Here is a 23,859-nt window from a genome sequence, read left to right as displayed (position 1 = left end):
CTTCCCAGGCAAAGGGATCCTGTCATCTCTCCCACTCCCCACACCTACTGGGTCCTGTACTCTGCCACCAAGGTGCTCTCTCCCACCCTGTGACACGTAGAACAAGTGCCACCGGGGCCTGCAGTGCTGCCCCCGGGCCTGTGGACGTGGGTGAGGCTGGGAGATTCCGTGGGCCTCTTCCACCCTTTCTTACGTGACTGCTGCACCCATCCTCCAGCTGCTCTGAGGGTGGCACTGCCAGCCATCTACCCAGCTGAGGAAACCAGGGCTCACAGATGAAGATGGGGGGTTGCCAGACTCCCAAGTCCACGGCTCCTCCCCAAACCCACCATCCCTGGGCCTCCCTCCCTGAGACCGCCAACCCAGCCGAGTCTCCAAAGCTGGCCTCCTCTCCCCAGTGTGATCAGAGACCAGTGGGGGCCAGGAGACTGGACTCTAGCCCCGAAAGAAGAGGGGGTCGCAGAGGTGAAGAGGAAGGAAGACTCATGCAAAAGTGTTGTTTTTTATTTTCTTTTGGGGGCCAGCTGCAGCTTCCCACCAACAAAACCTCAGAGCACAATGGCAGGAGCAGATGTGGGGCGGGTGCAGGATGACCCCCTGCTCCAGGGCCTGGGGTCTCTCCTGGGAGGCTGGGCTGCAGGAGGCTGGGAGGCTCCCGGCGCTGGGGGGAGGGGGAACTCCCCCCACAGCGGAGAGCAAATCTCAGCTGCTGCTGCATGTGCTCAGCGCTTGGCTGGGGGACAGAAGTGGGGAGACAGAAACCAACCTCGCGCTCCAGCCCCAGCCGGTCAGGCGATGGAGGGTCAGATGCTGACCCCACCCCTGGCAGCACCCACAGCTGACCGGTCTATGCCACAGACTCTGTGCTTCGGGGTGGAAACGGGTCTCTTTGGGGCTTAAATAAATGGGCCGGGGAGGGACGAGGGGTGCGAGAACAGAGGGTGACTGTCTAGCCAGCAGGCCGGCCTCCAGGGCCCCGAGGCAGTGTGGAGCCTGCACTGTGGCCTGCGAGGCTCCTGGGGGGAAGGGAGGGAAGGTCCCAGCCAGGTCTTGGGCCACCTCTCGGGGCTCACGCAGTGTTTGGAGGGGCCGCTGGGGAAAGCAGAGGGGCTGGAAGACAGGTGCCGGGGGCGGGGCTTAGCGCAGGTCCTCCTCCTCGCCCTGGATGGTCTTCTTGATGCGCAGCAGCATGGTGGTCAGCCACTGGTCCAGCCGGGAGATGGAGTCGAACTCCTTCACCTGTGGCACACCCGCAACGGTGACTGTGGTGACAGGTGGCTAGTCCCACGCCTGGCCCTGGCTCCCTGCCTGTCCCAGCCCTGAAGCCAAAGGGCTCTGCTCCCAAGTTTCTCCAGATGTGTCCCTGCCAGCCGTGGCCTGAGGAGGAGCAAGGGAGGCAGCAGGCCCGGTGGTTCCCTTTCAGGATAATAATTAACTCTGTAGCTTAAGAAAGGCCCAGCTTCCTTGTTTTATGGATGGGAAACGGAGGCCTGGAGATGTGACAAGGCCTGTCCCGGTGCCACAGGGGAGGGGAGGCCCGGGAACCCACACCCTTCGTGCCCCCTCTCCTTGAGGAGCTTTCACTGTCGGGGCAGGAGGGACCAGAGGGAGCTGGTCTGTCATCATAGGGGCCGAGAACCCGGAGGGGCAGGCGCTCAGCTGTCTGGATGACCAGATCAGGCCCTGAGCTGGACACACCGGGTTCCGGAACATTCAGAAGCAGCTGGGGCAGTTCTATGAGGAACCAATGCCACCTCAGCTCCACCTTTCTCCTGCTCCCGCGAAGGGGGAGGCTGACGGCTCACTTCCTTCCCTCTCGGCTCCTGGGTCACCCACTGCAGCCGATGAGAGGTGGCCCCCAGCTGCTCACTCAGGGGGACTCCAGGGGCGCAGCCTTGGTCTTCAGGGCCAGACAGATGTGGACCTGAACCCAGCTCTGTCCCCGAGGGACCAAGAACACGTCCCCTCCTCGTTCTCAGCCTCAGTGCCATCATCTCTAAAATGGGGAGAATACTCCCTGCGCCTCTTGGGGGTGACTCGCGAGATTCTGGGGTGTCTACAGAAAGGAATTCACAGCCAGGGGCTGAGGCCAGAGTTAAGAAGGTTGAAATTCTCAGCAGAGCATGTCTGAGAAGGGCGGCTGCGTGCCGGCCACTCACCGCCTCGGTGTAGCTGTCCACGTTCTGCTCTTCATGGGCGTCTAGCAATTTCTGCAAGAACATGGCAGGCAGGTTAGATCCATGTACACGCCACCTGGATGGATGGAAATCGGGGGACTCCCATGCTGACAGGAAGGAAAGGGCTCTGTCCCAATCCTGCCTGTGTTGGAAGTTGCTTGTAAGCTCATGGACACAGGTCACGTGCGTGCGTGTGTGCGTGTGTCTATGTGTGTGCGCACGCGCACGTCCCAGCTCAGCCTCTACTAGCTTTATCACTGCCTGAGTCCGATTTTATCCAGAAAATGGAGATCCAAGTGGCAGAAGAGGAAAAACAAAATAAAAACGAAAACCCCTTGAGAACCACTATCATCTCGGTGAGCCGCCTAACTGGCGCGCCTCCACCCACCTGTAGGCTCCCAACCACCCACTCCCAGGCCCGGATGTAAAGGGGCAGGGAAAGGGCAGCACGAACCTTCATCAGCTTGCACTCCCGGGAGTCGGAGAAAGCGGGGAACAGCTCCTCGTACCTCTGGACAGCAAGCTGAGCATGGCGCGGGTGGAAGGAAGGAAGGAAGGGGACAAGCCAATAAAGGGGCTGTTGAGGCCACTGGCCTGACAGCGAAGGGGATCTAGGCTGGCTTGGATCCTGAGTCAGCTCTGTGCCCCTCCCCTACCTCCATGTCACCTGGCTCTGTGCCTAGCGGTACCTCCAAGGAGCTGAGCTCAGCACCAGCCTGGCTGCAGAGACAGCTGCCGGGGAGTTAAGGGGGGATGTACGGAGCGTTTCCCGGGCCAGTGCCCAGTACTGTCTCCTGAACCAGGCTCTCCCAGGGGAGGGGGCCAATGACAACTGCCTGAGTACGCCTTACATGTCAGGCCTGGCGCTGGGCACGTTTCATGTAACTATCAAGTGATAGAGCGCCCCATTTTATAGGGAAACACCCAGAGAAGGCAGTGACCTGCTCAGGGCACAGGGTAAGCAGTGGGGCAGGGATCTGAGGGGGCCCGATGCAGGGAGCAGGGCTGGGGGCTCAGACGTGCCAGGCTGAGGGTAGGGTGGCTGGAAACCCCTAAGAAATCCTGATTCAGGAGTTCACTCCTTCCCCGGGGCATTTCCTGCCCCTCGCCAGTACTGACCCCTCTTGCCAAGGGGCCCTGAATTGAAGATGGGTAGGCGGACATGCAGGCTATGGTTCACATCGTGAGACCGGGAGTCAGAGAGATGGGGAATGGGGGCTGCTGTTTACCAGCCATGTGGCCGTGAACAAGAGACTCTGGTCTCAGCCTGAGTGTTCACCTGTAAAATGAGGGACAGAGATGCCGACCTCACGGGGAGTAGTAAGGACTCAAAATGTGCTCTCACGAAAGGAAGGCCTGGCACCAAGTGAGTCGGGAACCAGAAACTCACGCTAAGCGGCGAGTAAGCGGCGGCCGGTGACATCAGTGAGCACAAGGTTTCTCGCCCGAGGCCCACTGTCAGGGGCCAGACGTGAGGGAGGGGCTCACCCCTTCTGAGGAGCTGAGAGCGGACTTGGCCCAGTGACAGTGGCCCGTGCCCCAGTGGCCACCTGGCGGGGGGGAGGCTCTGGCTGGGCTCACCTTGGCGTTGAGCATGTCGAGACAGAAGTGGCAGAGGGCCGCCTTGAAGAAGTAGTCCTTGGCGCTGTACTTGAGGAGGGGGCTGTCCATGGCGGTGGTCCCCACCTGTGGGTACATGGTGGCTGCACTGTGAACTCACGGCAGGCAGCCAGAGGGCCAGGGTCACTGCCAGGCTCTGGGGGGCTCACTGGAGGCTGGGTCTGGGCCCCAGGAGAACACCTGCTAACCAGGACCCCAGGGCAGGGAGGCAGGCACCAGCCCCAGGGAAGCTGGCAATGGGTACATGCGTGACCAAGGACCGAGACATAATGGGGGGGGGGGGGTGTTGCCACAGGGCCAGGTGTCTGTGGGCCTCCCAAGGTGCCTAAGATGGTGAGAGACGGCCTGACAGGAGGCTGCCATGTCAGGGGCAGAGGGGCGGCAGGATGAAGGAACACGAGGCGGTGCCTGCCCCACTCTCCTCTGAGCTGCCTGCCTTTCTCCTGGCCATGAACCCACCAGGACAGCCCGGGCCCCGCCCAGCCCTCCCCACACAGTGGAGAGGAGCCCGAGAAGCCGTGGGAGGGTCCCTGTGTCCCTGACCCCCTTCCTCTGGGCTCCCCAGGCTTCGGCAATTCTTTCCGTTCCCTCCCCGACTCTGGTTCCTCAGTCATCTCACTCTGGGGTCGGCCAGGACGCTCCCTGAGGACTGGCTGGGCTGGGGAAAGGGCACAGCACACGGGGGGGGGGGGGGGGGGGGGGGGGGGCCCACGGGTGAGGAAATGTTTAGCCAGGTGAGCAGAGTGAGGGCGAGGGGGTGACAGAGGGAGGTGGACAGAAAGGGAGGGAGGGGGACAGAGAAGGTGGCAGAGGGAGGAAGGGGCACTGGCACACAGGATAGGGAGCAGCGCCCTCCGCAGAGAGCAGGGCTCGGAGCCCCACGGTCCCCACCTGTTCGTAGATGTCAACGGCCTTCTGATACTGCTCCAGCTGCGCGGCGTAACCAGCCACCTTCAACAGACACTTGTTGGCTGAGCTGTGAGGGGCGGAGAGGAGAGAGGTTGGCGGTGGCTGGTGGCAAGCGCAAGGGGCTGGGCGGCGGGAGTGGAGTGGTCCCTGGGTACCTGTTGGACTCCTCGCTCTTGTAGTAGTCTGCAGACTGCTCGTAGTGCGCGATGGCCTGGGAGGCGGGAGGGAGGAGGGTGAGAGGGGGGGGATGCAGCCTTTATCACCGGCAGCCCCTGGGACACAGCCAGAGCCCTCATCCAAGTTCTGCCAGCGCCCACGCCCCTTCCCCGGTGCTCAGACACCAGAGGACTCCCCGGGGGAACAGGACAGAGAGAGCAGTCCAGGCCCCAGACGACTAGCTGCAGCCCCCCCTGCTTCCCCCTCCACCCCACCTTCTCGATGTCCACCAGCTCCGTCTCGTAGATCTCAGCGATGGAGATGTGGTGCTTGGCTGCGATGGTGAATCGGCCCTGTGTGGGGCATGGGGAGGGAATGCCTGTGGCCAGTGCCCCACACCAGCTCGACCACGCCATGCACCCCCCTGGTCCCCAAAGCTGTGGCTCCCTGCCCCTCAGCTGCACTTGTGAGGTGAGGTGCGCAGAGGAGGGTACCGAGGGGCAGAGGGCATGGGACTTAAAAGGAAGGCTCTAGAGTGAGAGGCCCGGGTCTGAGTGCTGCCCTGACTGGGTGACCTTGAGCAAGACACTCCACACCCAGCCCCGCTTCCCTCCTGTCCACGGTGCACAGGTGGGTGGGGCAGTGCAGAGGCACCTGGCAGAGGGCCTGGCTGGAAGAAGCATTTAATAGAAGGCCCAGAGCAGCCATGGGACCAACGCTCTGGAGAAACCGGGGCTGAGGGCCTGACTGTCCCCACCACCCAAGGCCTCCTTGGCCTCCCCTCCCCCAGTGTGGCCATCGAGGTGGCTTCTCACAAGCAAACCCCCTCCAGTTCCCCTGTGGAGGCCTCCAGCTCCCTGAGCACCCCGCCCCCCCGCCTCCACCCAGTGGGGGTCCAGGTGCTTGTCCAGCTGCTCCACACACAGGGGCTGGTTCACAGCCACCCCCACACCTCTGGCAGCAGGAAAGGGTCGGGCCCTAAGCCCAGCCAGGCCTAGTCTTGGGTCTCAGCCACTCCTGTCTGCAGGTGTGTATCCCTGGGCATCACTTCGCTTGTGAGGCCCTCTCCTGTCACACCGACTGACAAGCGCCCACCTCACAGGGCTGTGGTCGGAAGATGACCCCGTGCACTGAGGGTCTGGGCCAATAAATGGCAGCTGCGGCCACTGCTGTAACGAATGCTGCAGCATCGCCAGGACCCCGCGGGGCCAGGACCCCTTCCTGCCCGGGCGGAGGGGTCTGACGAGACACGTGGAATGTGAAGAGGCAAAAGGTAGAGTTCACAGGGCCTGAGCCTGGTTGTGGTCCACAGTCTCGGCCTCCTGGCCTCCGGCCGGGCGCCTCTCTGGGCCTCATCTGTCCATGGGGATGTTCCCTGGGCAGGGCAGGGGCTGTGCCCACTCTGGGCGCTGTCCACACCCCGCTCTGGCTGCTGTGAGCTGGGAATCAGATAGGATGCTGGTGGGGAAGGCGGGCAAGGGGAAAAGGACACAGGTCCCCAGTAACCTTAATTTCTACCAATGACGACAAGGATGGCCTCCGGGACGTGCTGGAAGCTACTGCCAGCAGCCAGGCTGGGGGGGAGCCGGTGGGGACCCAGCCAGCCCAGCCCAGCCCAGCGCAGGTGACAAATCCCCCTCTGCCTGCTCTTGGTGCTGGAGCTGGGAGGTGAGGCTGGGGCAATATGTGGACCAGGACTGTAGTGACCCTTACCATGTCTGTGTAGATCTCGATTGCTCTCATCAAACAGTTAATGGCCTCTGGGGAGAGAAAAAGGGAGGCAGGGAGGAGAAGTGAGAAAGCCAAGTCATTTGGGCAGAAGCTGGGAGAGGGGGGATGCAGGGCTGAGGCGCCTGCGAGATCAATAGAGTTGCCAGGGCTACGCTCTGCTCTCCGCTCTCCAGGGGAACCGCTGGGAGGGAAGGGGAAGGAATCCCTGAGCCCAGGAAACTTGGTCAGACTCATTTATTCCGCAGCCTGACTTGCTGGGCACATGCTCCGGGGGGAGCCTGGCTGATGTGGCGGCCCTCTCCCTGGAGCTGCCACAAAGCCAACCCCTTCCCAGTTACCCCAGGGACAGGACACGGCTGGGGCCAGGTCAGGCTGATGGCCAGGCTCCCCTGGGTGTTCTGAGCCAGATCTTCTAAGGCTTTACTCTCAAGAGCAGAGCTGCTGGCAAGGGGCGGCCAAGCCTGACGCCTGAGGGCCACCCTTTCATGGCGGACCCTGAACCCGCCACGTCCCCTGCACCCGTCTGGCCTCCATCTATGGCAGGAGGAGGCCCCTCCAGCTGGACTCTCCATTACTCTCTTGCTCCCACCTCAGCACTCAGCCCTCTGCACCCTCCTTAACCCGGCACTGATCCCCACCAGCTCCTCACACCACAGGTTTGCCAACGAAACACACACACAGCAGGGCGGTGCTTGCGAGGAGGAACTGGGCTACCTTTGTTGTACTCTCTCTTCCAAGATCTTATTTTATTTTTTTTATATATTTTATTGATTTTTTACAGAGAGGAAGGGAGAGAGATAGAGAGTTAGAAACATCGATGAGAGAGAAACATCGATCAGCTGCCTCCTGCACACCTCCCACTGGGGATGTGCCCACAACCCAGGTACATGCCCTTGACCGGAATCGAACCCGGGACCTTTCAGTCCGCAGGCCGACGCTCTATCCACTGAGCCAAACCGGTTTCGGCTTATTTTATTTTTTAATATATTTTTATTGATTCCAGAGAAGAAGGGAGGAGAGAGAGAGAAACATCAGTGATAGAGAATTATTGATCAGCTGCCTCCTGCACGCCCCCGACTGGGGATCAAGCACACAACCCAGGCACGCGCCCTGACCAGGAATCTAACCGTGACCTCCTGGTTTATAGGAGGAGGCTCAACCACTGAGCCATGCCGCTGGGCTCTTGCAAGGTTTTCAATTTGGGAATGGCTTTTTTCCTTTGACAAGTTATTTGGAGGAAAGAGAGAAGCATGCGTGGGAGGCATTTTCTGGCAGACAGAGGTGAGCTCTTGGGTGGATTTTTTTTTTTAACACCGTTTTAATGCATCTCAGGAGGAGAGGGAGTAGGGGGAGGCGGAGACAGCCTGGACAGACCCCAGGATGAGGGTCTGAGCTGAGCCAAGGCTGAAAGTTCGTCCTGCAGCCCGGGGCATTCGAAAGGCTCCTGGTCTGCTTCCCGGGGCTCCAGTCAGCCAAGCCCACCGGGCTGAGATGCCACAAAGAGGTGTAAGGCCTGGTGCCTGCTCTCAAGGGGCTTAGGGCCTCACTACCCAGGGAGACATCAGAACTTGGCACTTAGCTCCGGCCTGGCTTTCAGGGAGTAGTCAAGCCTCCGCCATTTGCAAAATGTGCGTCTGTAAGCACTGCTCTGGGAGTGGGGGGATCTAGAGGTTTTGTCCAAGTCTGAAAGGCCTCTGGAGACCCCCAAAAGATTCAGAGAATGGACGCCATTTGGCGAAGGTTGAGGTTGACAGCTGGAAGCCTGAGGCAGTAGGGAAGAGGAAAAGGAGCAAAAAGGGGGCAGAGGAGGACAGGGAGAGAACACAACAAAAAATTACAGCCGGAAACAGTAAGAGTGACTTTCACACACACACACATTTTGTAACAGCTTTTCTGGAAGTAACTGATAAGCTAGCAACTGGCTGCACCACCATGATGAGGATGAGGAGGAGTGAGCAGCTGGGCTGCAGGGAGTGGGCCCTGCACATCCCACCCCTGTTCTAGCCTCCACCCCAGGGGTGGGTGTGACCAGCAGGCACCCTACCTCTCACCCACTCCCGCTCCTGGGCCGCTGGGAGTCCAACAGGGCACCCGCAGGCAGAGGTGGCAAGGCTGTTCCCAGTGCCATTAGCAGCCGGCAGTGGGAGGGGCTGGAAACTCCCCTGCAGCTGTCCTGGGGGCCTAACCGGCCCGAAGCCCTGAAGCCTGTCAGCAAGGAGGCCCTGGTGGTGTAACAGGGGAGGCTCCCCCCACCTCCGGCAGCAACACGGACTCATAGGGTTAAATCCCCTTCATCCCTGCTCTTCGCTCCATGACAGCTGTTCCTGAAAGCAGCAGGCCCCACTGACACCCTGGCAAGAGCATTGGCAGACAAGCCCCTGACACAGTGGCTACAACCAGCTTCTTATCTTATCAGGTCACGGGGATCCCCAGGATGAGTGGCCAGCACACTCCTGGATGAGCACAGAATCTCCGCCCGCCCCCTCCCCGCCCTTATCTACCCACAGAAAACTGGACCTGGGAAGGGACTCGGAATGATCTAGCCCAGGATGAGGAGAGGGGGACTGAGGCCCAGGGAGGGGAAGGCCCTGGCTTAGGGACACAGGGAGTCTGCAACCCAGGGCCCTCAATCCAGCCAACTCCATCCCACTCCTGCAGTCCACCCCCAACACGGCCAGTCTCCATGATAAACCGGGCAAATCCCGGAACCGCACAGGAAGTGGAACAGATTAAAGGAAGATGCCCGGACCTCGTACACAGTAGGCATCCAATAAATGGCAGTGGGGCATGGGGTACGAGGGAGAGGGGGAATGGGGGCCTGGTCACCTCCCTGTCCTGGGCGCACATGCATGAACCCCTGGGCCCAATTGTCAGGCAGGCAGGGTAAGAGGCCTCCCTGGCCTGAGTCCACCCAGAGCGGCAGACAGTGGTTGGGAAACTCTGGGGAACCACTGACAGCTATGGGCGTCACCTCCCCACCCCCAATCCCACCAGGCGGCAGCAAGACACCCCTGACCCATACTGAGGGCAGACTCCGTCCCCCCCTTCCCCCCTCCCCCCCCAGGGAGAGCGTGATGACAGGAACCAAATCCTTTTCCCCGCCTGGGCGGCTCTGGCAGGCCTCAGGCCCAGGTTGGCACCAGCTACCTCTGGAGGGGGAGGGGGAGGGGCGGGCCCCCCAGGGCTCCTGCAGGAAGTGCTCACATAGGACAGACTGGGAGGTGATCAGCAAGGCCCCAGGGAGCAGATCACCTGCTTGGGGAAAGAGGGCCCGGTTCCAAACAGGGCCTCCAGCTATTCCACAGGGCAGGCTGCCAGGGGGTGGAGGCTGAGCCCAGGCCAGGCTCCTGTCGGATGTGAGCAGAGGGCTGCCCCTCACGGGACTTTATCTCATGCCAGGTGCCACCCTGGGCATGTCCTCGCCTTATCTCACGTGTGATCTCTGCTTTACCATCGGGAAATGCAGATCCAACAGATTAAGTGACCTGTCCAAGGTCGCAGGAGAGCAGCTCCTCCCGGACCTCTCAGACCCACTGAGCCACACAGCTGCCACGGCCTCTGTGAAGCTGCTCTGGCCGCAGACACCAGGCAGCTGCTACTCCTGGTGCAAATGTGCCCTCTCCCCTGACCCTGGCTGGAATGGTCCCCAACGCAGAGTTGTGACTGGGTTGGCAGTCATGAGGCAGCGGTGCGGGGATGCCGGGGATGCCGTTGCAAAGCCCCGCCCATCCTCAGCACCAGGCACCCTTATTTGGGCTCCAGACAAGGCACCTGGTCCCTGCTCTGCCCAAATTACCCTGCTCTCTGCTCTGCTGCCCCTCTTGTTCCCCCACAAGATCCCCCCGACCCCAACCACCCCCTCCCCCCATCTCAGCTCCCAGGGCAGCAAACGGTGCTTGCTGATCCCTGGAGAAACTAAGTCGGCCTCTGTGCCCCACGAGGGGACCGTCACCACACCTCCTGCTGCTTTCCCACCAGCCTGAAGACTCTGCCACCCTCTGTGCTTCCTACAGCCAGGCCCTGGCCACATCCAACACGCACCCTGCAGAGCCTGCCGAGATGAGGAAACTCGGATCAAAAGCCAGGGAAGGGCACGACATCAGAGGGCCAGGTGGCGCCGGTGCAGGGGAAGCGCTGGGTTGTTTAAAGAGCAGCTGGTGCCGTGCACATGTCACGCGGCCTGGCACTCCGCTCCCGCCCCAGAAACAAGCCCTTCCAGTCACTGGGGAGCAGCAGCTGAACCTCACAGATGCCAGGGCAGCATCTCCAGGTCAACCAGCTCCCTAGGGAGCAGAAGGGAGGATGGGGCAGGGGGGCCTCCGTGGGGGGGACGGCACACAGCCGTCTCTGGGTGATTCCAGCTGAAAACAAATCCAGGATGGCCTGGGTCATCGTCACTCCCCCACGTGGCCTGCTGTGGCCCAGCACTCAGCTTTGTGCAAGGAGTGACAAGGATCCACCCAGTCACAAGGCCTCCCCTCGGGCTCTTCTTTTTTTTAATCCTCACCAGAGGATATGTTTTTATTGATTTTAGAAGAGAGGAAGAGAGGGAGAGGGAGAGAGGGAGAGAGAGAGAGGAAGAGAGGGAGAGGGAGAGGGAGAGAGAGAGAGAACACCGATCGGTGTGCTCCCAATATGTGCCCCAACTAGGGATAGAACCAGCAACCTGGGTATGTGCCCTGACCTGGGCTATGGGACAACACTCCTACCAACTGAGCCACCCAGCCAGAGCCCCCCTCGGGTTCTTGCTGAGCCTGACCTACCACTTAGACCAACATCTGTGAGACCCCCGGTGGCAGAGGAGGGACTGGTCAAGTCTAAGGACAGAGAAAAGCTACTTGGTTTACACAGGGACCAAATCCTGGGAATTAAATGAATGTCCCCGACAGCAACATGGGCCTGCCAGTGATCCCCAGCGCTCGCACATGAACCGGTGCTCACTGGCCCTCCCAGAGACCTCTGTGTACTGCTGACAACTGTCTCCTCTTGAGAAGAACAGGCCTTTATTCCAAGATTATGTGTCTCCTTTTTTTTTTTTTTTTAAAAAAAAAAGCATGTCTTTCCCATTCTTATAAGAGAGTGACAATAGATGGTCTTTATATATAAAAAAAAAAATCTCTGCTTGCTAAAATTAAAAGTTAGCAACCTATGTCTGGCACCAAGACTTAAAAAGCAAATTAAAACCCCAGCTCCATGAAATCGAAAGTCTGGTACCCACTGGGCTTCTGCTTCCGGATGAGCCCAGTGGGACAAAATGTGTTCTTCACAATGACAGAGACCCAGTTGGGGCTTCTGTCCCCAACACATTGTCATCTGAGGAAACTTGTTCCCTGGCAGCTACATCTCAGGCTCTTCTCTCCCAGCCTCTCCCTTCCCCCCTTGGGCCCCTTAGGGAAGCCAGGTTAGGGCCACTTCCTCTCCTTCTCCGGAAGTGACTCCTACCTGGCTGGTCTCAGAAGCCCTCCACCGGCTTCTGCATGTCAATTCTGACAACAGAACAGATTTTCCTCTCCCCTTGGCATGCGGTGGGTCTGAAATGTAACTCCCACTCCCAAATGCTCCCAGGCAGCGGAAGGGGAGCGATCAGCTGCACACACAGTGGAAGGGGAGGAGGAGGCTTGGAGCGGGATGAAAATGCCACCGGAAGGGAGCCAGTTCTGAAATTAAAGCGCGAGGGGCTCCCTGCCAGCCTATCGTGTGTCGGCCCCTGGAGAAAACGGAGCCGGTGGAAACCTGAGGACGTCTCTGCAGAGCGCTCAGCTGGTGCTCGGGCAGCCAGCCCTGGTGGCCCACGAGCCCTCACCTTGGGGGTCAGCTTTCTTGAACGCGTTGCCGGCGTCCACGAAGCAGGTGGCGGCGTCGTGCTTGTTCTGGAGCTGCAGATGCAGCTGGGCAGCCTGGCAGAAGGCGTTTCCGGCAGCTGGAACAGAAAAAAAGTGACCCTGGCCTAAGCGGGGCTCCATGCTTCGTAAGCCACACAGGCACTGCCCTGGGAGCTCTCAGGAATACAGAGCACCCCGGAGAAAGGAACAGAGTGGCCTGGGTGAGCTGAGGTCTGGGCCTAGACCTCAGACCCCCTGAGCCAGCAGTGCCCCCTGGGGAGCCTGCAAGCACAGGGCTGGGAACCCTACTCAAAGGCAGAGAGCAGGCTGCATCATGGGAGGGCGACAGGCAGGGGTGCTGGGGAAGAGAGGGCAATTGAGATTCAACTCTGAAAACACTTCCTGATTTACTCCCCAACTCCAAGTCCAATTTCTTTCCCCCAGGACTCCCAGCTCTTCCCAACTCCCCATACTCCTCGGCCTCTGTCCACGTTCTAGTCCCCTGTGTAGAGTCACTGCAGGTTGTGTGGACAAGGCACCACACTCATCATGAGGTACATGGGGGGCATACAGGGTCTGCTCCCTCTAGGAGCTTCACGTCCAGAACAGGGAACAGGACGCAGACCCCAAGATCTTGAGTACCTGGGACACGAGGAGGCCACGCACCTGAAGCCCAGTCTGTCCTGTACTCCTGCACTGTCACCTTCCATGGGTCCCAAGCCGTTCTGCTTCTGTTCTCATCTCCTTGCAGGAGACACTGGGGTCTCTCCCCCAGGGGTGGGGACTGTGCTAGTGAGACCCCCACAGCCACCTCAGCTGCTCTGAGGTGCTTCCTTTCACCCTCCTCCGGCTGAGACCAAGTCACAGAATTGCTGAGCTGGAAGAGGACGGGAGGGCCTGGCCCCTGTCCTGGAACTTCAGAGCAGCAGGACAGACAAAGCCGCCCAGGTTTTTACGATGTATGAGTTCTTTATTATGTTTAAGGGCTAGAAACTTGAGTGTAAAATTTCCAGAAAAGGTAAAAAAAAAAAAGAAAAAGAAAAAAATGGCCTAGGATTTTGGGTGAGGGTTGGCTTACAAATTTCTAGGGAAAAGCAACAACTGTGTGATTGAAAAATAAGTATTCTTTCTTTTAAGGCACTTCCTGAGCTTGGAGCATAAACATCCACGTAGCACCTGCCTTTATGCACAATGTGTTTTGTGGAAGCGGGAACATTCTCAGAAAATGACAATAGTGGATTTTACCCTGTGCCTCCCAGAGAGGAACTTGGTCTTTGCTCGATTCCCTGATCCGATCGTGCAGATGCTCCAAGTCATTTTATGAAATCAGCCCCAGTGGGCTCCACGCACTGGCTTTTCAAACCTCTCCTCGGGCCTCAGGCAGCTCCCTGCCGACCAAGCTCCTGGGAATCGGGACACAACTCAGGGCCGAGTCACAGAGCCATGAAGCGGATGACACTCCGCCCACCAACACAGGAGTGTCTCAGGAGGCGCCTGACCTGGGGTGACCTCTCCCGGGTGGAGGCGCCTGCAGCATTACATGACACTGCGCCGCCACTTTACTGCCCTCACTGACCGCCCTCGCTGGTGAGCCTGGTCTCCATGAACCCACACCACGGCCCCGTTCGGTCTCAACCACTTCCCTGCCGTGGTCCTGAGGAGGAAACACACTGGAGTGTAAAATTACTAGGAGAGGCCAAGTAACTGCCAGGGTCACAGGCCAGTCTGAGCTGTGACACAAACCCAAGTCACTCAGCTCCAAAGGTCATGAGGCATCGCGGGAGCAGGTTAAACACCGGGCCCTGCTCTGGCTTCTGAATTCTGTTCTGTCGCTTACTACTTGCGGCACCTTGGACAAGGGACCGGGACAAGCCTCAGTTTCCGAATCTGTAAAATGGGAAAATTAATGAATGGTACCGACCCTCGTAGGGTTGCTGCAATGATTCAATTAAATAATACATGTCTAGTGCTTAGTACGGTGCCTGATAAGTGGTAACTGTGATCACTGTTATTGGACCACTTGACCGTCCCCCCAGCTCAGAATTCAGACTCTGCTGGAAGCAGGATGAAACAGTGTCCGGGGAAACCTGATATTCTAAATTTAAGGAGAATCCCCTGGAAGGGCTCATCAACCCATGCGGGTCCACCTGGACTCAGTAATCGATCTGTCCTCATCCCTTCCGTCCTCTCTCCAAGGCCCAGGGAGCCTAGTTGTAAAATAACCCAGTGGGCTCTACCGACCAGACAGCAGGCCCACGGGCTTTGACGCCGGAGAAGCCTAAAGAGAGGGGGGCTGCGAGGCTAGGCTCCCAGCCAGGCCCGGGAGGCGGAAGCTGAGGGAAAGGAGGAGAAAGCGCGGCGGAGCTCGAGCAGCGATCACATACCACTCCAGTTTTTGGCCATTTTGAACATGTTTGCTGCTCTGGCGTAGATTTCGCAGGCTTCCTCTGTTTTGGACGAGCCTCTGGGGAAAAAGGAAACGGGGAAAGGATGAGGAGAATATCTAGCCTGGTACCAAAGGGGAAGTGAGCGGAGACAGTGGAGACGTGGCCTGCATTCACTCCCATGATTTCCCTGGAAAGCCAGCTTCCCGCATCCAGCTGCGGCCCAGGCCTCTATCTGGGCTCAGGAGAGAGTCTGTGGCTTCCACCCCCACACAAAGGCTGCCTAGGCCCTCCCGACCTCCCCGCCATTGTGACAGCCTCTGACAGCCACTACCATTTCCACTTCCTGCCTGGGCTGCTCCCAGGCTCCCCCCAAGTCCCTTTCCCAGAGATTGCAAAGCATCCTGGGAAAGAGCCCAGGCTTGGCTGCCTCGTCCCTTCCCCAATGACTTAATCCTGGCCTGGCACACTGCAGCGGTTCAGGGAAGACCTCTCAACCCTCCAGGGTCACTACCAGTTCAGGACCGGCCATAAATATTATAATATAAACACAGAAATAGTATTTTTAAATGTGTATATAAAAAGTTCCCATTTGTGTTAAAAACAGAAAAGCGAGGGCGAGAAGAGAAGCATATATGTTTATGTGAACAGAGTATTTCTGGGAGAATACACCAAAAACAAGTTGCAGCATTTTTCTCTAAGGTGGGGCCTATAGAACTGGGGGCCAGGCATGGGAGACAGATGGACACCGTTTGTTTGTATTGTCAGAATTTTATTTTATGTTTTATTTTGAGAGTATGCTTATTAAAGCTGGGACAATGAAACAAGGGCGGGCCTAGGATAGAAGAAGCAAGAGGGGAGCCTGGGCGGGGCTGCTGTCAGCTCACTGGGAAGTCAGAGGAAAGGGGGCCTTGGGGACAGGTTCAGGGATCAGCCCGGGAACAGCTGCTGCTGCCCACTGCTCCCCTGGTTGCAAGTCTTGTGGGGTCCCTTGGAGTTTAGGAGATGCATGTCTGTGGGGGGAAAAGAGGAGAAAGGGAAAGGTGCGGGCGTGCTCCCGGGAGGGACAGTGTGCCTGTCTGAATTTTTTTAATCACCCGCATATTTTATCTATTCAAGAAAAGAAATATATATTTTTTAAATATCAGGATTTATATTGGGTCCTGTGATCCAGCAATGAATTACATTTCTAGCAATTTATCCTAAGAAGCTAATCAGAGAAACTACAGGATGTTCAGCACAGCATTATTAAAACTAGAGGCCTGGTGCACGAATTCGTGCACAGGTTGGGTATGGCAGGCCGGCTCTGCCCTGGATTAGGGTGGAGGGGGGGTGATGGGGGGGGGGCTGGCAGGGGGGACAATTTGCATATTAGCCTTTTATTATCTAGGACAGGATGGCAAAACCACCCTCAGAAAACCTACTTTGTAACGGTAGGGACCGTTGAGATAGAGAGGAGTACATTTTCAGAAAAACAAAGAGCACCCTGCAGGGACAGCTACCCTGGCACCCCCACCTCCAAGTGGTGCATATGAACTTCTTCCTGAATCGGGGGACCTTCCTTAGTACCTCACCCACCAGTGGTAAGTCATTCCATCTCCCATAACCCCACCAGGCTTAGTCCACGAGGTCTGTGGTCTCTGTAACTGTTCAAACCCCCATCGCCCACAAAAATCAGTAAAATAAAACCCACACACTCAGGAGTCCCCCACATGGAGTTCAGATTCCCTCTTCACTGACATCAAGCAATGTTCAGTTTTGAAGGAAAAAGGGGACTTTTCCAATGAAAAGTCACACAAATCATCTTCACTGTCCCAACCCTCACCCCTGTGTCAACTGGCCCTGGAAACTCGCCATCCCAGCCAGCTGGCGAGGGCCTCTAGTGTAATTTTGGAGCTGTGCTTGGCGCACGCCTTCACTGCACTGTTAGTGTCACAGTCCACCTCGCCCATCGTTTGAATCACATGAGAGGCTCCTTACAATAAACAAATCAGAGCCCACAGCCACCCTCCCTGGAGATTTCACCATCCCAGCGGGATGGTCTGGGTAGGGCCAGAATCAGGATTTTTTAACAATCGTCCCCGATAATTCAGATGATCAGGTGAGTTTGGGAGGGGAAAAACTGACTCAGACAGACAGCCTGGAAAGCAGCCAGCAGTGATCTCCCGGGTCAGGTGACTTCAGGTGACCTCCCAGGGCTGCCGGAGTGTGTGTGTATGTCTGTGTACAGAGGGGTGGGGTGGAGGTGGGACTGGAGTCCTGGCCTCCTGAATCCAAGTCACATCAACAAGGTTCTGCTTTAGATGAAAAGCCTACCCTTTGCCTTATGGGGCTGTGCTGACACTGTCTACCTGCCGACCCATGGAGAGGCTCCAGCAGAGGGTCGCTCTGCTATCCAGGAAGTGTCCCCGAGCAACGCACTCCCCCGCTTCCCATACCTCGTCCCAGATGGTCCAACACATTGAACCTGAGACCCCCATTTGAAGTACCTTCTTCAGAAACCACTCAGAGAGCTGAGGCACTTTCACAAACTTCTGGCAGAACATTTCAGAAGGATCCCTTGGGGCCAGAAGGCAACCCCCCCTCACCCCCGGGGACCTTCTCTGGAATGTTCTCTTTAAAGGATGCATTCACAGATCGCCATCACAGATGTGCCCACCCTACGGACCCTTCGCTTCTCTGAGGGCACAATGAGTCCTACCCAGGCCCAGATGTTCTCTGGAAAAGCTCAGGCTCCTGGATGAGCAGAAGTGGCCGTTCCACGGAGAGGCCCCACGCCGGGTGACTGACAATGAGCAGAGCCAGCCCAGCTGGTTTGTTTCAGCTCAGCGGGACAGAGCGGACACAGAACACAAAGCCTGTCAGCTGCCGGGCTGAAATGCTATGATCCCAGGCTAAGCCAGGCCAACCCTGCGCTGGGTCAGTGATTCTAGCCGCGGGGTGGGAAAGCCGGAGGGATTACCACCTGCTCAGGCCGCTAGGCCTGTCTCCGCCTTGCTATTTCCACCGCAATTACAGGGGGATCTCGGGAGTTCTGTCCTCTTCTTTTAGAAATGGAAGCTGAGTCGCCCAGCTAGGGCCACTGGCAGACCCTAAAGGAGAAGCTGTTCCCATAGCCATTTAGTCATCTGGGGAACAAACATGAGTATGATGTGCCAGGCACTGGACATAGTAGTAAACAAAGGGCAGAACCTGGGCCTCGGTAAACAGGAAGCCAGCAAGACAATTTCAGAGTGATTCAGCCCTAGAGGGGCTGGGGAGGAAGAGCTTCTTTGAATGGACAGGTCAGGGATGCAAGATTTGAGCCTAATCCCCAACGATTACTAAGGAGCCATCCATGAAAAGAGGAAGAGCATTCCCCACAGCAGTCACAGCATGTGCAAAGGCCCTGAGACAGAAACAAGCTTGGCCAGTTCAATCGAGGAAAAGAAGTGGGCCAGGTGGCTAGGGTGCAGGGAGCAGTAGGCAATGAGGCTGGAGAGGCAGGCAGGTCCCGCTCATGCTCGATGGAGGCAGGAGAAGAGTTTAGGCGATGTTCTAACACAACAGGAGGGCTTCTGGCAGGGAGAGTGGGAAGGAAGAAGTTCCCAGCTCCACTGCTCCACCAACCTGCCTCCCCACACAGTACATCTGCATGGGTTACTATAGGATTTCTCTCCTCAATCAGGTCCGCTCATGTCACTCATCTAAGGGTGGCCTCCATGACAAAAACCAAACTCTTCTGAAGAGCCGGGGTGGCAGCACACGCGACAGCTGACTGTCCCTCCCCCACTGGCCTCCCCCAAGCTGCTTCTGCTTGGCTCTCCCCAACCAGCGGCTCTGAGCCATGCCCAGGAATAGAGGGAACTGGTTTGGGCCGGCCTGGTGCAGGGCTGTCTATAATTACTCCCTCGGCTTTGCTTTCTCCCCCTCCCAAGGCGGAGGAAGCGGTCTCAGGTCTCCCAGGCGGAGCCACCAACCTCCAGCGACTGCCATATGGAGGAGCGAGCGGTGCCAGAAGTGCACAGACGGCCCGGTGGGACCTGGGCCAGGCGGTCTGCAGTGCAGAGTCTTAGCCTCCCTCCCTCCCTCCTCCATCCTCTGGGCATTTCCAGCTCCCACCAACATGCCACCTACCCCACCTGCAGTTTCCTAAGGACCTCGAAAAGGCAGAGCAGATGGAGTTCACTCCCATTTTGGGTCCTCCTCCACAGGCCCTCTCCCTCCTGTCCCCCTGTGGTGCCACAGCCACCAGCCCTCAGTCCTCTTGAGACTTAACACCCTGCCCTGGTTCTCTAGTCAGCGCCCTTGGTGGAAGAATGGGCCCTCAGCGGTCCTGTCCCGCCCTTGCCTTCTCCCATGTGCTATGTATCGGCGTTACTCCTTATAATGGCCACCACGGGCTCCGCCTGAAGGGACAGAGTTCCTCACAATAACCCTTGGGGTCCTCGCCAGGGTCTTTGTAAATCCTCCTGCATTACAAAGGAGGGGGCTGGCTGGGCTCAGGGGTGTTAAGGGGCTTGTCCAAGCCCACACAGCCAGGAAGCGGTGGGGCCCAAGGGGGACTTGGCCCTGGGGATCCAGTCTTGCCCTTGCCTCTCCCTCACTCAGGGGCCTGGGAGGCTTCCCTCCTCCTGTGAGTCTTCTGGAAAATGAGGAGGCAGACAAAGTCCAATAGATTAAACAGCCAACCCGCTCAGGTTTCCATCATCTGACAAGCAGACTGCTCTCCCCTGGGGGCCTGATGGGTGGCCCCTAAGCAAGGGAGGGCTTGGTCAAGCCAGCGCCCCCGGAGCCCTGGCCCACCGCACAGAGCTGCAGGCAGAGGAACATTGGAGAACAGAAAGGCCCAGCCCGCACAGCTGAGCTGTCAGGGCCAGACCCACGGGATTCCTCCAGCATCTCCCGCATCACCTGCAAACGCTAAGCCACTCCCTGCCTCCCTGACTCTGCAGTGACAGCAGGGCCTGGGCCTCCACATTGACTGCACAGGCCCCAGTAACCGACAAAATACAGGTTTGCACACAACTGGCCGGCGCTTAAAACATCACCAGACACCAGACACTCTCTGGACGTGCCTGTATGCGCAAAGGGCGGGGAGAGAATGGGCCTGAGGCCGGAGACCGGGGCTGAAATTGGTCTCAGCACTGTGCTAAGTGCGACCTTGGACTAGCAGCCCCTGAGCCTCAGTTTCTTTAGCTATAAAATGGAGACGATGAACCGGACCTGGGAGGAGTCTTTGTGAAGATCAGAGATTACCTGGTGCAGAGGGCAACACAGAGCAGGCCCTCAAACGGTTACCATTAGACAAAGGAGGAGAAACACACTCCACAGGCTGCCAGCCACCTGGCAGTAGGAATTCTAGTCACTCGGGGCAGTGGAAAACCTCAGACTGCAGGCAGACGGGCCAGGATTCTGGCGCCAGCTCCAGCTCGTGGCTCAGCAGCCTCGGTCTCCTCATCTGAATACCTGGGGAGAGACTCCACATGGGGTAGAGCTGCTGGAACCATGAGAGCACCTGCCACACTAGCATCACTTATCAGACTGGCAGAGAGAGAACTGTTCTAGAAATGTTTTCCTATTTCAACATCGCAGCGTGGGCTTCACCTCCCCCGGCCCCAGATTGGCTACGTGCAGCCCTCCTCCCACTGTAAACTCAAAGGCAGGGGCTGTGCCAGCCACAGGGCCTGGCAGGCGCTCCTGTGGTTCCATACCGATGCCCTCTGCACCCCAACAGGATTACTTCATCCCAGCCAAAGACATGAATGTTTCCTTTTCTTTTTTTTAAATATTTGTATTGATTTCAGAGAGGAAAGGGGGGGGGGGAGAAACATCATGATGAGAGGGAATCACTGATCAGCTGCCTCCTGCACGCTCCACACTGGGGATTAAGCCCACAACCCTGGCATGTGCCCTGACCAGGAATCGAACCGTGACCTCCTAGTTCATAGGTCGACGCTCAACCACTGAGCCATGCCAGCTGGGCAATGTTTCCTTTTCTTGAAAGATGTTTCTGAAAGACCCTTGCCTCTCTGTAGCCCCATCCCAAACAGAAGCGTTGAAACCTCTGTCTGACCAGGCAGCAAAGTCCCATCCACCATGGAGGACGGAACCCTCAGTTACTGCAAAATCTGGCCAGGTTACCCGGAAACCTTGTGTCCCTTCAGGAACGACACCTCTTGGAGACCAGGCAAGAAATGCCAAGCTTCCCACTGTAGGTCTTGGCAGCTGGTAGGGCCGTGAGAACCGCATGGGTGTGGCTGGAACACACCAGGGGTTTCTGCTGCGCTCTGGGTGGAAGGAGGTCTGGAAGCAAAGCCAGAAGCTGTCATTCCCACACAGGTGGGTCCTGTCCCCAAACCTGTCAGCCATTCTTCCCTCAGGAGAGCCCGCCTCCAGGGGTCCTGGGGTTGCTGGCACCTACAGGCGGTTCAAACAGGAACTGATTTGTCAACATTTGATTTTTAGAGATTGTGCTGTGTGTATACAGAACACGTTGCCATTTTTTCTCCAGCTCAACTTCCAATATATGTAGCAACAATAATAAGCACGTACCAGTGTCAGACACTGTGTTCTCACCATTTTACACCCATAATCTCACTATTCCTTAGCACAACCCCATGAAGTAGCTATTACTATGATTTTCATTTCACAGATGAAGAAACTTCCCATGCAGGTTGCTGTCCAAGTGGAAAGAAATGTTTCTTTGCGATTGGGGAGTGAGGGGAAGATGTGAGGGATGAGGAAAAGCCCAGGGGGCACAGCGGGAAGGCCACATCCTGGGAGACTCCCAGCAGGAGGGAAGACAACGCGTGCCCCACCCGCCTGTCCCTTCTGCAGTCTCACTGTGCGTCCTCAGGAAATCGGCACCTTTTGCTTCCAGAGAAGTTGGGCTGCCCCCTCCCCTCTCCCAGCCTCCTCCCCAGGTGCCTTTGGCGGGCTGAGGAGTTGGGGGGAGGGGAGAGGAGGGAGCAGGAAGGAAGGTACAGAGGAGCTGTGATCTGCTTACTAACTGGCTGCGTGGAGGCTGAAGCCCCCTAGCGTCTGGCAGCCCAGAAACAGTGAAGAGCAGAGAAAGCCCTGGCATCCAAGGACGTGGGGCGGCCCCAGGTCCCAGGTGGGGCTGTCCTCCTTGGCCCTTTGACTAGGGCAGAGACCTCTCACCTGGGATGCTGTTGTTGCTGAGATTCCTGAAAGGGGAAGAACAGCGCGAGGGACTTCCCTGGAAGCCTTGAGAAAGGTGGGCCGTGAAATGCGGAACACAGGTGACCCCAGCGCCAGAGGCCAGGGCTGACCGCTCGCTGTACGCCCAGCCCTCAGACAGACAGCTCTGGTCAGGCGGGCCCCTGTCCATGCCCCTGCCCTCCGCTCTGGCCTTGCTCACGCCCACCTCAGCTGCTCTTGGCGCCGGAAGGGGCAGGGATGAACACACCTACTCTTTCAAATGTTTGGAAGAAACTGCCATGGGGGCGGGGAGGGAGGAGGAGTTAGAAGGAGGGAGCTCCCTGAGATGCGGTTTGCCAACATCATTAGTGTCCAGAATGGGCCTGAGCCGCAAGATACACTAAGTGTAGTGGAGAGGGCTTTGGGATCTGCCAGGCCTGGGTCTGGCCGCAGATCCCACTTACTGGGGCACTGGGCTGGGCAAACACCTCACCTTCCCCAAGCCTGCATTTGTCCACCTCCATAGGGCTGCTGTGAGGACGGAATGTGAGGATGCAGGTAAAGTGCCCCGCCCAGGCCTGACTCAGAGCCAGGGTGAGCACTTAACAGACATTGTCGCTATTATTTATGTCACTGCCTTCGGTCTCCTCCACCCCAGCTGCTGTAGTCCTTTCTAAAGGGCAAATGGGGACCGGCTGGCTTGGCTCAGTGGTTGAGCTTTGACCTATGAACCAGGAGATCATGGTTCGATTCCCAGTCAAGGCACATGCCCGGGTTTCGGGCTCGATCCCCAATGGAGGCCATGCAGGAGACAGCCAATTGATGATTTTCTCTCATCAGTTGTGTTTTTATCTCTCTCTCCCTCTACCTTCCTCTCTCTGAAATTAATAAAAATATATTAAAAAACAAATAAATAAATGGCGAATGGGAACCCTCCAGGACTGGCCCCCTATGGACTGAATGTTTGTGTCCCCCAAATCCTGTGTTGAAATCCTAACCTCCAAGGTGATGGTACGAGGTAAGGCCTTTGGGGGTGATACTTGGTGAAAGGACGCTGTCTATGAGGAAGCTGGCCCTTACCGTTGGCACCACGCCTTGGACTTCCCAGCCTCCAAACTATGAGAAATACATTTCTGTTGTTTATAAGCTGCCCGACTATGGTACTTTGTTGTAGCCTGAACAGACTGACAGAACTCCCCCGTAAAGCCCTCAATGCTCTCCACAGCTCCAGTCCAGCCCTTTCGGGAAAGCTGCCTCCCCGCACTGGCCTCGTCCCTGCCGAGCTTCACCTCCCACTTCTGCGCTTCGAACTTCATGTGCTAACACGTGTGGACGAAAGGGGCCACATGCTGACCTGACAAGCACAGGAGAGGCCTGCATGGCAGTTTTGCAGACTCGGAGACCTAAAGTAACCACAAAGGATGGTCTGAAATTAAACCTTAACTAAAAGCAGTTACGGTGGGCAGTTACGTCCTAGGCCGGTATCTTCACTGACAAGGTCAACCTTTACCTTAACTGAGCCTATCTGTCTTTTTGCATCTATGATAACATACCCCTGAAATGTCTGGGTAACTTGTGATTTCCCTGTATCTGGAGCCCCTGGGGCACAACCAGGTGTGCTGGGCCCAGGACAGATACCGCAAATTCCTTCATTATCATGTTAATTGTTCCTGCACCCACCTAAGTATGTGTCCATCATTTTACTTTTTATCCTATCACAGAGGTTTCCCCACTTCGCTTAATCCCACCTCCTTAAATCTGTCACCAATGAATTTCATGTATAAATACCGGATGTAACCCTGCCATTCTCCCGGAGCACTATCTCAATTCGTTGAGGTCTGCTTCCCGGCATATGTCGACAGTTTGGCTCAAATAAACTCACAAAAATTCTTTAACAGGTTTCAATGGGTTTTTTAC

The 23,859-nt window shown here is 57.3% G+C and overlaps 1 protein-coding gene across 3 annotated transcripts in view; it reads right to left on the bottom strand.

The window, feature by feature from the left end:
• Positions 1 to 483: 483 nt before the first annotated feature.
• NAPA (NSF attachment protein alpha) overlaps positions 484 to 23,859 on the bottom strand; it is a 29,646-nt gene continuing 6,270 nt past the window's right edge. Inside the window, exons 2-11 of one of the 3 annotated variants that reach the window (XM_006106906.3) lie at positions 14,800 to 14,879; positions 12,397 to 12,513; positions 6,576 to 6,622; positions 5,138 to 5,215; positions 4,862 to 4,917; positions 4,689 to 4,773; positions 3,759 to 3,863; positions 2,632 to 2,700; positions 2,160 to 2,210; positions 484 to 1,239 (exon numbers count right to left, since the gene is read on the bottom strand). In XM_006106906.3, coding sequence (XP_006106968.1) covers positions 1,138 to 1,239; positions 2,160 to 2,210; positions 2,632 to 2,700; positions 3,759 to 3,863; positions 4,689 to 4,773; positions 4,862 to 4,917; positions 5,138 to 5,215; positions 6,576 to 6,622; positions 12,397 to 12,513; positions 14,800 to 14,879 — 790 coding nt within the window. In that variant the 3' untranslated portion in view covers positions 484 to 1,137. Of the gene's footprint in view, positions 1,378 to 2,159; positions 2,254 to 2,631; positions 2,701 to 3,758; positions 3,864 to 4,688; positions 4,774 to 4,861; positions 4,918 to 5,137; positions 5,216 to 6,575; positions 6,623 to 12,396; positions 12,514 to 14,799; positions 14,880 to 23,859 lie in introns of those variants that run through there. The other 2 variants (XM_014448862.2, XM_023747671.1) reach the window with 2 other exon arrangements.

Source organism: Myotis lucifugus, unplaced genomic scaffold (genome assembly GCF_000147115.1).
Source record: "Myotis lucifugus unplaced genomic scaffold, Myoluc2.0 scaffold_945, whole genome shotgun sequence".
Taxonomy (NCBI): Eukaryota; Metazoa; Chordata; class Mammalia; order Chiroptera; family Vespertilionidae; genus Myotis; species Myotis lucifugus.
Note: the sequence above shows the minus strand (reverse complement) of the source record. Positions and strands in the feature narration are given on the sequence as shown.